Source organism: Cyprinodon tularosa, unplaced genomic scaffold (assembly GCF_016077235.1).
Source record: "Cyprinodon tularosa strain WSP-4 unplaced genomic scaffold, ASM1607723v1 ctg482, whole genome shotgun sequence".
NCBI lineage: Eukaryota > Metazoa > Chordata > Actinopteri > Cyprinodontiformes > Cyprinodontidae > Cyprinodon > Cyprinodon tularosa.
The window spans coordinates 762,997-777,748 of record NW_024039210.1 but is presented as its reverse complement, the minus strand read 5'-3'; the positions used below and the strand labels follow the sequence as shown (position 1 = coordinate 777,748).

The window sequence follows — 14,752 nt, the reverse complement described above, 5'->3', positions numbered from 1 at the left end:
GAGGGCCGAGTTTGGGAATGCCTGATTTTAGACAATGCAGACAGCACTGTGAATATCATGTTCTTTGATTTCTCCAGGGCATTGGGTATTATTTAGCCTGACTTACTTTGTGAGAAACTCCAGAAGACTCAGGTGGAGGCATCAAAAATCACCTGGATCAAAGACTACCTGACCAACAGACCAAGGTTTGTTAGACTGAAGGGTCAGCTGTCTAATCAAGTACAATGGTAAATGGCATGTACTTATATAGCGCCTTTATTCAAGTTAGGAGACTTGACCAAAGCGCTTTACACTACATTCATTCACCCATTCACGCACACACTCACACACTGATGGTGGCAAGCTACATTGTAGCCACAGCTGCCCTGGGGCTCACTGACAGAAGCGGGGCTGCGGTACACTGGCGCCACCGGGCCCTCTGACCACCATCAGTAGACAATGCAGGTGAAGTGTCTTGCCCAAGGACACAACGACACTGAAAGTCGGAGTCGGGGCTTGAACCGTCAATCCTTCGATTTCAGGGCAAACTCCTACATCCAACGCCACTGTCGCCCTATTTTTTGGGGCATATGTCTAAAAAGGCTACATTTAAGGTTGTAAAAATCATTTCCAATAAAAGACAGAAAAAGTTCGGAAAATGACAAATTCAAAAACACAGACACATAAAAAGTAGTCACAGGAGCACCACAGGGGACGGTACTCTCACTATTCCTTTTTTACTCTGTACACGTCTGACTTCTAGTACCAGGGTCCTGTCATCTGCAGAAATACTCAGATGACTCTGCAATCATTTGATTCATCAAAAAGCTTTGTGGTATGGTTTGGAAAAAACAATCTGATGCTGAATGCCAACAAAACAAGGGAGATGATTGTAGATTTGAGAAGAAACAGGAACACGTCGAAACCTATTAGCATCATGGGAGAAGAAGTGGAGGTAGTTGAGGAGCTTAAATACCTTGGTGTTCATCTGGAAAACAGACTAGAGATGGAACTGTGAAGCCGTCTACAAGAAGGGACAGAGCAGATTTTACTTCCTGAGGAAGCTTAAGTCCTTTAGTGACTGCCGCAAGATGCTACATATCTGCTATAAATCTGCTGTGGAGAGTTTGATCTCTTCTTCCACCCCCTGCTGGGGTAACAGTGTTAGAGCTAACGGCTTAAAAAGCTGATAAAGAAGGTCTGCTCTGTTCTAGGAACTCCTCTAGAACCTCTGGAGATCATTTCAGAAAGAAGAATTCTTTGAAAAAAGAAGAAAAATATCGACAACAGTGAGCATCATCTTCAGAAGATTTTTAAACAACAACAGAGTGTCTTCAGTCAGAAGGTTCTCCGTGTCTGCTGCAACACAGACCTCTACAGAAGATCATTCCTGCCCACAGCTATCAACGCCTACAACTAGTTTAAAAAAACCCACAACTTATGAGTTACTTTAACATTAAATTTCCCTTTTGGAAAAATAAAATATTTTTTATTAAATTGGAATTAAATTATTCAGTAATATTGTTGTTTTCTCTTACTTAACTCACTTAAATCATCACATTCTTTTTGCTAATTATCTTATCTGATCAAATCTTCGGAGAGATTCTGTTTAGCACCAAATAACTATTAAAGAAAGATGAGCTTAGACAGAAAGAAAGACATAGAAAACATTTATTTTCTTCTGCTAAGGTTGCACTATAAAATAAAAAGACCTGCAGTGGGCTCGTCGTTTTATCATGCAAAACAAAGCGTCAAGGTATTTACATAACATTAAGTTATGGCTGAAAAAAAAAGCAGACATCTTAACCTTTTTCACATTCAGAAAATGTAACTTTGATTGCTACAAAAAAAAAAGAAAGAAAAAAAGAAAACTGCTTATTTTGTGTGACATCACTCCACATCACCACCATGCTCCTCCAAATCAGGCATGTCTTCATATCCTTCCTGCTCCTCCTCCCTCCTTTGCTCCTCTAGCTTCCTCTTCTCCTCCTCCATCTTCTTCTGCTCTGCCATCAATCTTCTCATCTCTTCCTCCACCTCCTTCCTTTTTAAATTCTGCATCTCTTCTTCCTCCCTGCTCTTCCTTTGCTGTTCGATCTCCTCCACCTTCTTCTTGTTCTCAGGCGTGTCGTAGGCCCACTCCTCATCCGAGTCGCTGATGTCGTCATCGTCGATGTCCCAGTCGGGCTGGTAGGACTCCTGGGCTTCGTTCAGGTCGTCATCTACAGGCTCCGGCTCGGGCTTGTAGTTTGGGTCCTCCAGTTTGCCCCAGGCCACCTGGTCGGCCTTGCGGAGCGTGATCTCCACTTTGGACGGGACCATGTTGACTGAGCTCTGTTTGACATTGACCACCTGAAAGTTCAATGGAGGTCAACAATCATTCCATACCTGCAGACCCTCTCCATCTGATGATATATAGAATGGTTTAACAAATACCATAATTATAACCTTTGGCAAGTTTTTAAAGAACATTTGAATTTAATTTTCACTACAGAATGAAATTAAAGACATAAAAACATGCTTTTAGATCTACTTTTTACTGTCATTAGCTTGGAAACTAAGTGTTTATTTTTATAGAATAATATCCTGTAGAATAGAATCCAAAATGATGCCTGTTTAATAAACCTTCATATTTTGTCGTTATTTTAAAAACTAAAAAAGCACATAAATTTGCAGATTTTTGTGGAAGCATAAATCTTCCTTGGCCTATTTGTGAGATAAAATATTTTGCCTAAATAGGGATTGTTTAGAAGTGTTGCAGCAGTCTGTTTGTCTTCATGCCGTGTTTATCTGGCTGAAATTGATGTCCTTGATGAACGTGTTTTTTTCTTGGGAATAACCAAATGTTAAAGTGTGAGAAAGTTTCCTTATGCAGGGGGTGGGTTCGTTCCCCTACACTGCAAAAGAATTTAAATCTTAATAAGTCATTTTTTCTTAAAATCAGTGCATTTTTTCTTGGATTGAGGAGGTAAATAAGACACTTAGCCAATGGAACTACACAATTTATATTTAAAAAAAGGAAAAAAAACAATTGCAATGTCTTATTGCAAGTGCATTTTATCTAATTATCTTATTTTAAGAGTAAAAATACTCATTCCATTGGCAAAACCTCTTACTTACCTATTCAATTTAAGGGTAAATACACTTAATTTAAGTAATCTTTACTTATTTCTAGATTGTTTTTACAGTGTAGGGGGAGTGTGTGTGATTTTGTAAGGTATAAATGAACTGAAATCCCTCAGTCAGAGCTCTATCCCTCCGTCTGAGGACGTTAAATACATTTTAACTGTATTTCTTGCAAGAAATGCCTCCGCCTCAGCTTCCCTAATTCACATTTTCTATTAAAGATATTTAACAAAAAGGAAAGTAGGAATCTTAAGGCTGTGTAATATCTGTGGATATAAAGGATCTTTATTCAGTTGGTCTCGTGGTAAAACGGCTCTTTGGATTTAGAAGTATATATAAATGCTAATTGTTTTATTTAAAAAGCAAACATTTGTGTTTAGAAATAGCCTCACCATAAACTAGATATTTACTGCCCATTATTGGACCCATGTTACTGAAGATCAAAGTGAGTTATTAAATTAAAGGTTCTTTGTGTTACTTACCCCCCAAAGGTGGAATTCTCTTTTGAAAATCTTATTCTTCTCAAACTGGATTTGACATAAAAGCTGCAAGAGAGAAAAAAGAAGTGAAAGTAGAAAAAAGTATAATGAGGAGATCTGATAGAAGCTGCATGAAGCTACATTTATATCCCAAAACTTATCATAAAATGTTTACCATGAATCCACATGGTGAATGCATTGTGGTAAAGTCACTGAGCTCCGTTTACAGAAAGGAATTACATTATATTTCTAACATGAGAAACATGGAAGCTATTCCTCAGGTGCACAGTGTTAATATTGTCAAAACCCTTTACAGTATTTTATGTGTTTCTTTTTTAACTCTTCACTATAGCATTATTCTTATACATTTTTCTAAGGTTCACATTTGTGTACCCTTTTTTTCTACAACCTTTTTGCTGCTGTAAACACCTGAATTTTCCCATTTTGGGACAATAAAGGAATTTTCTATTCTATTCTAAAAACAAACAAACCTTGGAGTTGGTCATTCTTAGATTTAAAAACTAGCTGTTAACATTTTATTTAAAAAAAAATGTGTGGTCATTGAGGAAAAGGAGAAGAAAATTGTCACAGAAACAAAAAGTAAAAACTAACTTTTACTTAAAAATAAGTTGCAAATGGAACATAGTGGAAACTTGGTCACCATTTTTAATAAAGGGCTGTTTAATGAGCTTTATCAGTGTTTAAGAGCTGTTTCTTTTTCTCTGATATTTAAAAACATAAGTTGATGCATAGTGAAATCTAAGGGAGGCGTTTGAAGGTCTTTCTGTCAGTATGGCCACCATCAAACCATCCAGATAAAACCATTGAAGACTCCTAACTTTGGTACGAGTCAGACTTGCATCAGCACAGTTCGGGTTTCTGCCTGTGATCCTACAGATGGAGACCAGCTCCACATGCAGCTCTTTCTCAGACTTGGAAACATGGACCGACCAAGCTGACCTCAGAAAGTCTCAGGAAGCTTCACACTCAGACATTGCAACCACCAGGACCTATCATGCAGGATGAATTTGGGTTTTGCTTTATAAAAGTTCAACAAAATGAAACTTGCTGTAACTTTTCAAACAGTTGTTAAATTATAAAGCTAAATAATAACAACTTTGGTTCTTAAATCAAATTCATCTGGTTAGAGTTTAATTCTGATGAGTTGTTCTTAGTTCTTGCTCAGGTATATATATATATATATATATATATATATATATATATATATATATATTAGGGGTGGGTATTGCCAAAGAAGTCACGATTCGATTCGAATCACGATTCACAGGCCACGATGCGATTCTATCACGATGTATCACGATACTTGAATTATTGCGATTCATTGCAATATTTTATCCTCCATGTTTTGTTTTTGAATGACTCGGCACAGTATCCCGCAGCCGGAAATGCTTGTGACACAAGGCAGCGTGCTTCAACACATTTGCAGCGACATCTACTGGACTGGAAGTTGTATTACACTTGTTTTTGGCTGACGTTCGCCAACCATTCATGCAATTTTATTTATTCATTTTTTTTAATTAATAATCGATTCTTGGCATCAAGAATCGATGCAGTAGATCACGAAAATTAGAATCACGATGCATCATCATCACGATTATTTTGCACACCCCTAATATATATATATATATATATATATATATATATATATATATATATATATATATACCTATGTGTTTTGGGTGAACAGCAAGTAATTTGGGGGGTTATTAACTCTGCATATGTACCATTTTCTCCAAGCTGCATCAGTATGAAGTGTTTGTTTTAGTTTATATACTCATCATTCTACTCACCACTGTTGGGTTAGCTTCTATGGTGCAGAAATCAGGGTTTGAGTTCTTGGCGTAAATGGTTACCACGACTGTGTTTCCGGTTTGGTGCCAGTCATGTCGACATGCCACCTTCTTCTTGTCCTGAAAATAGATACGTTTGCAAATAAGCATTTGTTTTAAGAAAAACTGCTCCTGAGAAGGAGAATGGACATCTTAGATAGATCACGCTGTTTTTGCCACAAAAAGAAAACAAATTTTGCACCCCTGATATACAGTAAGATCTAGATGATCTAGCTCATGGACGTCCCACTCTGCCTGTTGATGTTCCTTCTCCAGGTGGTTCCTGTACCTGTTTTGCAACCCAGCAGTGTTTCCCTGTGGTGCAGCCTTTCTGGTCCAGGAAAGCATTGAAGTCTGTCGTCTTTATGCAGCAGCAGCTCCAGTATTTGTACCTAAATAAAAAGACGATCACAGTTGGCAGCAGAGGGAAGAAAACAAGCATGTTCAGAATTGGTGAAGCTTTATTTTATAATTCGCTTTCTACTGGAGCCAGTTATTTGATGATTTTAACATCCGAGCTGCTTTCCCTTTCATGGCCTTTACTCTTGATTTGTTTACACTCCAGCTTTATAGAGCCCATGTAATTGCTGTTTGGGAGCAGAGCCATGCAAGTGTGATGATGTTGGAATAATGGATTAGACCTTGGGCAAACAAGAGGAAACACACAGCTGTGAATTTCTTTTCTCTTACCCCTCATGAAAGACGGGCGCTCCAGGGTGGTGGCTGCAGACCTCCATGTCTGTATCTGGGCCTTGATACACCTGAATAAACAGATCAATCAATTAATCATCAATTAATCCTGAATCACAGCGTGAGGTCAGCAGTCAGTAGGTGTTTGGATGCAAACATCTGCATCTTGGGCATATTTAGACCCATAAACCTTTGCTGCAGAACCTGCAGTTTAATTAGAAGGTATCACTGAAACCCCTGTTTGACTTGTCTTATCAGCACAGACCTGGAAAACTTGCAAATGAGCAATGGATGCTATAACCAGAATTGTCCACTAGATGGAGCTATTACACCTCCAGGATTCCAAAAACCAAGAGGAGAGAATGAAAACACAGCAGTGTTGGTATTTTCCCCCTTCTGGCTGTTTTTCTGAGGCTCTGGGTGAGCTTCTGTAATAAAGACGTTCCAGAGAGTCTCACTGTCTAGCAGACCTCAAAACATCAGTTTGATGTGTTTGTCTGAGGGAAAAGTTGTAGGTTAAAAACCCCTAATGTACATCCAGTCATTTCTTTCCACGATAAAACCTGGCAAAACCGGAAATAAGACATCATGTTTGTTTTTTTCACATCAGCTCAGTTAGAATAGAAGGAATCCATCTAACACCGGCCAGATTTTCTAATAGATTTAGTGATGGACTTTGACTAGGCCATTCTGGTCTAATCTATTCTCCCATTCTGCAGCATTTGTTAGTCCAGCCCCTAACTTTATGATCCGTCTGCTTTTTCTCATCAAAGCAGCTTCACCTGCTATGTCCCTGTTTGGCCTTTAGCTGGGCTGCTGCCATCAACACCTTCCTTAAAAGAATAAAGAGTTGGCCCAAATTTCCAGTGCTTGGTCCTGTTTCTCTCCTAGACATTGATACATGCTCAGGTTTGTTCATTAGTTCATTACTATTGGCATAAAAACCGGCTCAGAGTTTGTCTGTTTAACTGTTTCTCTCCCAGACGGAGGCTTCCTTGTGGAAATAATTTACAGTTACTCTTCGAACCCAGAAGGTATTTAGAGACCAGTGCTTCTATGTTTCTCTTGTAGGTCTGCTTATGTCTCCTTGAACCCCAATCAGACTCGGCCGCTTAGCCTGGTTCTGCTGGAGGTTTCTTCCTGTTAAAAGGGATTTTTTCTCTCCACTGTTGCTACAAGCATGCTTAGTGTAAGAGATTGCCTTCTAGTCAATGAGTTGATGCAATCAGCTGGTTTTCCTTTGACAGGAAACGTTGAACCAGTGCAGCTGTATGATCTTGTTGAATTGTCTCTAAGGATATGACCTCTGGTCAATTGTCTCAAGCTTTTTTCTGCCTCTATCAGGTTTTCCTCAAGGATTGCCAAGTATTTAGTCTGATCCATCTTCTTTTTTCCTTTAGGTAGGTAGCTTCCCTATAGAAGTAAGGTATTTCCACAGCATGATGCTGCCACCGCCATGCTTCATAGAGGGCATGGCCTATTTGGGATGATGGTCTAAGACAAGTTTCTGCCAAATATCTTTTCTGCCTGTTTTTCTAGTGAAGGCGTTTGCAATAATCTTTATTCATATTAAAGCAATATGCAGATAGAGGCAGATATTCAAACCATACAGATTTTCATTAAAGTTCTATAAACCCTCCTTTATTTTCTCCCACTCTACCATCATGCATGCACCACCTTTTCCAGTTAAATCCCAATGAGATTAACTGTTGTTTGCTGTAACTTCACATTATGTAAAAACTCTTAATGATGCCTTTTGACACATTAGGATAAGGCAGCCACTGCAGCATCCAAGTGAATAATTCAAAGAAACAAAGTTTAAATGATTAAAAAAAGCAGGTTTTAGACAGAGCGATGGCAATATGCAGCCGTAATGTGAAATCACTGCATTCAGCAGTTCTTGCCGTTTCCTCCCATGTGCAGACATCATCCACCGGTGCAGATAATGAATTTCTCAGCTTCTGCTGATGTCAGATCAGTGACTATTTTAGGCCTCGGCAGGAATACCAGAGACGTTACCTAAACACACACACACCCACTGAAACACACCAGGAGGAGACACTCACTGTTTTGCAGCCTGTGTTCTTGCAGCGCGTCCCGTGCATAACATTCTCACTCTCTGGGAGACAAAACAAAGACAGGTTAGAAGAATTTCCAATTCAATTATCTTGAAAAATGAACAACGTCTTTCAGCATGCAGGTGGAGATTGATGGGGCTGAATTCATGGAAAGTTTAAAGGATGAAACTGAACTAGAATGAATAAACTGTTGAATTAAATGCATAGAAATGTTCATCCACCCCATCAACACAAAGTCAGGCATGACTGGGTTAGGTTAGATTTGTGATTTTAGGAAGATTTTACAAGGAAAAAAAGATGGTTGCCATATATCCACCCCTTCACTTTGATACCTGTAAATAAAAAGGCTAATGATTACTTTCAGAGGTTATTATTTAGTAAACATCCTCTGGTGTGTGAAGTAGGTGCTCTGTTAGAAAAAACATTTCTGCCTTCAATCCAGCAACATAAATCTCCTTTAGAGCAAAATCTGCTTTTAAAAGGTGAAAGTTGTCGAATATCTACTGTATGAAACATTTTGCCATTTGTAATAAATCCCAACTTTATTCCTGTTTGTAGGTTAAAACTCAAACTTTAACAACTAATAAAATAAATAACACACAAAAAAAAAAGCTTAGGAAAGCATTTCTTGTTCTTTTAATAAGACTATTTGTGAAAATTCTACAAAAAATTAATTGTTATAAAAGTATATATAAAAAACATTTCTTGGTTCTTAGTTATTAAAGGAAATTTTAGAAGGTCCAGTGATTCAGCTGTGGCTTTAAAGCTTCATGTTACAGGAGGCCGGCCGTCTTAACAGATGAAGCCAAGAAGCCCCTTCTAACTCTGGAGGAGCTCCACAGCTCAGGTGGAGGAAATCAGTCACCAGGATATTGCTGTTCACAATCGGAGCTTTTAAAAAAAGAAGTCATGTTTGCAGTTTTGTCATAAGCCAGGTGACAGATGGGGACCAAATAAAGAACTTATGCTAAAAGATCACAAATCAATCTGAACACAGAATCTTTCCCTGCAATCAATAGAAATCTAAGTTCATTTTTATTAAAATTAGTAAATTTTTTCTGGAATTGAACAGGTAAGTGGGACACTTTACCAATGGAATAAGACTATTTAGACCTAAAAATAAAAATAAGCAAATGCAGTCTCCTATTTCAAGTACATAATATTTAAATATCTTATTTCAAGGGGTAAATAAATTCATTCTATTGGCCGATCAACTTATTAAGCTACTGAAATTAAAGGTAAATAAACTCCTGAAACACAGCGGTGGCAGCATCATGCTATGGGGATGCCCCCCTAACGGGAGGCCAAACGGGGAAATAAAGTCCATGTATGTAAGTTAAACTTCATAGTTATTGATAACTTTGTCTGGGTGTATCACAAACAAAAGTGAACATTGTCCATATTTACTCAAACTGGAAAAAACAATTAAGTGTATTTACTCTTAATTTGGAAATGAGATAGTTTGCCAATGGGATGATTATTTTCACTCTTAGAATAATATAATTAGATAATATGCACTTGAAACAAGACAATGTAATAGCTTTTTCTTAATTTAAATGTAAATTGTCTGGTTCTATTGGCAAAATGTCTCACTTTCCTCCTCAATTCAAGACAAAATGCACTTATTTTAAGAAAAAATGACTTATGTAGATTTAGATTTTTTGCAGTAGATTTCATTGACGTGAGACAAATTGATAGAAAAATACAAATAAACACCTGAAAAATCAACTGCATCTCTGATTTTACTGCCTGATGGTTGGATAAGTTGGAATAATGCAGCATGTTTCATACGACCCTGGATGTTTCAGAGTAAAAGGATATAAGAAGAGAACAGCTGTGCTTCTGTTTGGGATTCAAGGCGTTCTGTACCCAAAGCAAAGTTCTGCAGAGAAGCAGAGACGCCTTCAGGAGGACTCACCTTTCTTCTCGCTCTCAGCGCTGTTGCTGAGTCCCAGTTTTTGCAGCTCCTGCAGGAGCGACGCTGACACTTTGTGGGGCAGCTTGGTCAAAGGCTGATCTGAGCTGCACAGATATAAACACAGTAAAAATCCACCTAATAAATCAGCATCAGCTGAACCTAGAGACCCCATCGTGCTGCGTTATTTATCATCCAACGTGTGCTGCAGATGACCCCACCCTGACCTCTGAATGAACGCATGCACAGCTTGGATCTGACTAACAGGGATGTCTTAGCAAACTGAATCCCCTCAGATGAGCAGTGGGGGCTGGGAGGGACTCCTCACCTGGGCCTCTCTTTCTGCAGCGCCTCGGCGGATTTGGGGCCCTGATAGATGATCTCCTGGCCGTTGGTGTGTGTGATCTGGCCTTTGTCTGAGGACACCTCGGGCCTCAGAGGCTCCTGAGGCTTCACGTTGCTATGGCGCCCACGGGTGCAGCCCTGTGGAGGGAGAGGAGAGGTACTGTCAAGACAGGACCTCCTCTACTTTGGAAACACTGCAGATTGGAGTTTAAAAAATACAGAAAGTGTTATAAAAATATCTTCCATGTTGGGAAAGCTTCTCAGCATGACTGACAAAACTAAGGAGGCATTTTCACCCATTTCCTCTGGACAGAATTGTTTTAATCCAGCTTTGTTGGAGGTTATTTCATGCATAACCAACCAGTTTAAACTCATATCACTTCATTTCAGTTGGATTTAATTTCCAGCCTTTGACTAGGACCTTTATTTATATATTATTTTAATGTTTTTATAAAATGAAAGTGACTGAGCTTAAAGCGGTAAACATCCTATAGGATCCACTGCTAGAGAGAGTTACATGGCTCCTTCAATGAAAAGCTCAGGTCTCAGAGTAGCAAAGCAGTCACAGACCATCATACCGCCACCGACATGCCTGCCTGCAAGTAGGGTATGGTTGGTTTGTTTGAAAAGTTGGTGTCAGCAACTTTTCTTCTCTTCTATTTATGAATTTAAGACCTTTTTGCCTGCTTCATGTTGTCAACAAGGTTCTGCCTTAAGTGATTTCTTGATTCAATCTGCCAATATATTACTATTTATTATTACGATATTAACATCTTAAAGATGTTAAGATATTCAGATTTCATGAAGTTGTGACAGATAATCAGGAATGAATAAAACTGCAACTCCTGTTCCTGAGGCCGTAGCTGTAAAATACGAATAAAATGTTGGCGCAAAGAGCATCGATTTGCATGATGTTTGTCCTGCAGTAATTATACAGAAACACCAGCGACAAAATCTGATAATTGTTAGGTTACATATTTAAAAAATAGGTTTATTCAGTTTAATAATGAAATGATGCGTTCCTTTAAACAGGAGCCTGGTTAGAGTGTATCCATATTATTCCACGCCGTCCTTAACACCCAGCTCTACTGAAGTAATCCTCGCCTATTTTGCAGACCCAAATGGAAAACCCAATAACTGATTAACTATAAGCCCAAATTACATTTGTGATACATCATTTGAAACACCTTATTTATGAATATCTAAATGAAAATTGGGTGAGTAAAACACAGCTTAGGATGTGTTTGTTGTTGCAAAAGCAGAAAATGAGTTAAGAAAGCTTTTTTGTTTTGTCATCAATGACCAATTAAGTCCACTTAAGCTCTAACAGGCAGTTTATACTCTGATTTCCATTTGATGGCATAAAATCATTTAGAACGGTTCAGAAATCTCACATTTGGATAAAACATTGCAGGTTAAAATGATCAGGTATCCCAGATTCACCACATAAACAAAACACCAAAACCAGCAGAACAGCTTAGTGGATAAATTCACACGCAGCAGCGTCCAGCTCAGCAGTTGGATCGTTTCAGGTTTCCCTTCAATTTAAGCCTTTGATAAATTTGGCGTCGCTCGGCCGTTAATTGAAAAAAAAAATTTCCTGCAGAATCTGAGTAGCTTATTTAGACCCTCCAAAAGAGCAGCCTCCACAGCATGATGCTGCCACCACCGTGTTTCACAGTGGTGTGTGCTGATGGATGTATGGTTTTGGTGTTTGTTATAAAATCCAAAGTGGGCTTCCACAGACCATCCACCTTCTGTTTTCTCCCCTTTGATTTGCTTGATATCTGTGTTTCATTTCATATATATTTAGGAATGGCTGCAAACTCACAATTTTATTTATTGATTTATTTGCAACACTTGGTAAAATTTTCGTTGACTTAAAAAAAAAAAGAGGTTAGGGTTTCTGAGAAAACTTAATACATTTAATTTTTTTTTAATTATTTTCTTAGAATACTACATTAAAAGTCATCATTTAAAAAAACTGAATTTATTTTCAGAATTTTGGCAGAAACACCAATTCTAGAAAAAAAAGTCTGAGATTAAAGCAAAAGTTCTGGATTTCTTCTCAGCAATTTGAAGAAATAAGTCAGATCTTTGAGAATTGAACGCTATTCCCATAAGCCTCTGAATCATCCTTCATATATCAGTGATTGTTAATAATTGAATGTTGTTTTGACACCTTAAAGGTTATGAAGGCTGTTTAGATAAATGGTTAAAGAATAATCCACTAGTTTCCCCGGTTAGATTTCATCACCCTGCTGTTAGCAGATGGGTAGGAAGTTAAAAGCTTTACTCTGACTCCATTTTACATGAAACACCTTTTTTCCTCTACTTGATTAAAGTTTCATCAAAGGAGCTGAATATTTTCTGATGTTTTCCTGCTCACACTGCAAATATTCCCAAGGATCCTAAATGAAATGCACTCATTCGACCCAGAGCTGTTACCTTGATGGAGAGAAACTCTGAGAAGTCCGTCGTCCTTTTCTTACAGCAGGACCAACCCTACCGACACAGAGACACAGTAAACATGGAGCCCTGCTGTGAACGTTTATGATCAACGTGAGAAGCTGAGGATCTGCTCACCTTCAGGGCATCATGGAAGATGGGGATTCCTGGGTGGAAGATGCAGGAATCTGTAGGGACAGGAAATGTCAGGCTGCATGTAGTGAGCAGGTCCTAACAGCTGTTGGCACAGGCGGCCATAGAGGCCTGGGTGTCCCATATAAGGAGCCTCCAGCAGCACTTCCATAAAAACGTGGCTGATCACGCTCTGTTTGCCTCTCATGCTGCACACATCCAACTAACACTTTGTTTTTCTAACTTTCTGGCCAAATCCAGGTCAAATCAGTTGCTTTTTGCACATTTCCGTTTGCTTATAACTCATTTCCATATTTTTTTAACCACAGGTTTCCATTTGATTTGCAATTCAAGGCGAGAGAAACACATAGTCTTCACCATAAGTGATCACCTCAGCTGATACCAACAACTCCTTGAGAGGACACAGTTTATGCTTTTAAATGAACAGCAATCCTAAATATGACAGGAAAGGAGTAGAACTAGGCAGGATCTCACCATCCTTGTTCTTGCTGGGGTCAAACTTCTCGCCGCAGCCTTTGTTGTAACACAGAGCCATGTTGGACCGGTTGGTTGGTTTCTCTGAGGTCTTCCTCCTCTCTATGATCTTCCCCCAAACCGCCTGTGTCTCCCAGTCTTAATGCTGCGCTCCGGCCTCTAGAAGATTCTCGTCTGAGGCAGAAAGGAGAGATCCAGAAGGACCAGTGGCCTTCTACAGAACCAGCAAACTGAGAAAGGAGGGGGGTCCTCGCCTGGTTGAATGGGAGCTAAAAATAGCAGCTCCCTCCTCCTTTCAATTTACAGCTGTCGCAACTTATCTGCAGGTGGGGGTGAGCATTCCTCCCATGGAGCATGGGCTGTGACAGACAGGCCTGGTGTGACGAGGCCCGCGGCTGCTGCAGCGAGGCGGACAGCTCCTGGATCAGCTCCACATCAGTGAGAAGGAACTGGGAGACGCCTTCAAAAACTAAAGGAAGGAAACTAAAAATTGGGACAGGCTGTCAAATATTTAGCTCTTTACTAGGAAATGATCAATGTTATTTACATTAATGCAGATTTTATGGAAATATTATCCATTTCAAAGTCCCAGCCGTCGGGCTGTGGAAGTGGAGGATTCATTTCCTGTATTTTCCTCACCCCCCCTCACATGGTGGACACCATGAAAGGAAGCTGGTCCAGTTCCTGGTGCAGCTAATCATTCCCAAACCATGACACCTCCACCACCATGCTTCACAGCTGGCAGGTCGCCTCCTGGTGTCCAAACGTTTCGGTTTTACACTCATTGGTCTAAATAATATCATTCCAGGAGCTCAGATTTCTGCCTGGATGCTGTTTGGTCCGACCTTCCCATTTATAATAGAGGATGTAGAGACTTAGAGTCTGAAAACTAGTCCCAACCTTAGATTCAGACAAAAAGACATGTTGGTTGTTTTTATTTAAGGGGGCTAAAGCCGGTTCTGGGAGTATGAATTGATCTCTGACTTGACTTCAAATACACATTGCTGACAGCCAGTGAAAACAAAAAGGAGTATTCATCCAAGACACTTTCTTTTTAGATGTTTTTAAATCATACGTGGCTACAATCTAAGAAGGTTGAGTTAAGGAAGTTTATATATACATAAAACAGCTTATTTATCTCTGCGTTGCTTTACTGCCGGATCTCAAAGGAAGAAAGGAAAAAAAAAAAGCTTCAAAATAAAAGCCCTGGACTTT

At 39.2% G+C, this 14,752-nt stretch overlaps 1 protein-coding gene across 1 annotated transcript; it reads right to left on the bottom strand.

Moving 5' to 3' along the window:
* Positions 1-1,632: 1,632 nt before the first annotated feature.
* On the bottom strand, positions 1,633-13,786 carry zgc:92429 (uncharacterized protein LOC445063 homolog). The gene is made up of 11 exons (XM_038302146.1): positions 13,538-13,786; positions 13,049-13,098; positions 12,911-12,967; positions 10,446-10,600; positions 10,121-10,224; positions 8,191-8,243; positions 6,125-6,195; positions 5,724-5,826; positions 5,396-5,515; positions 3,588-3,650; positions 1,633-2,331 (listed from the first exon to the last, which is right to left on the bottom strand). The coding sequence occupies exons 1-11, from the start codon at positions 13,596-13,598 to the stop codon at positions 1,870-1,872; spliced, it is 1,299 nt and encodes a 432-aa protein (XP_038158074.1). The 5' UTR covers positions 13,599-13,786; the 3' UTR covers positions 1,633-1,869.
* Positions 13,787-14,752: the final 966 nt, after the last annotated feature.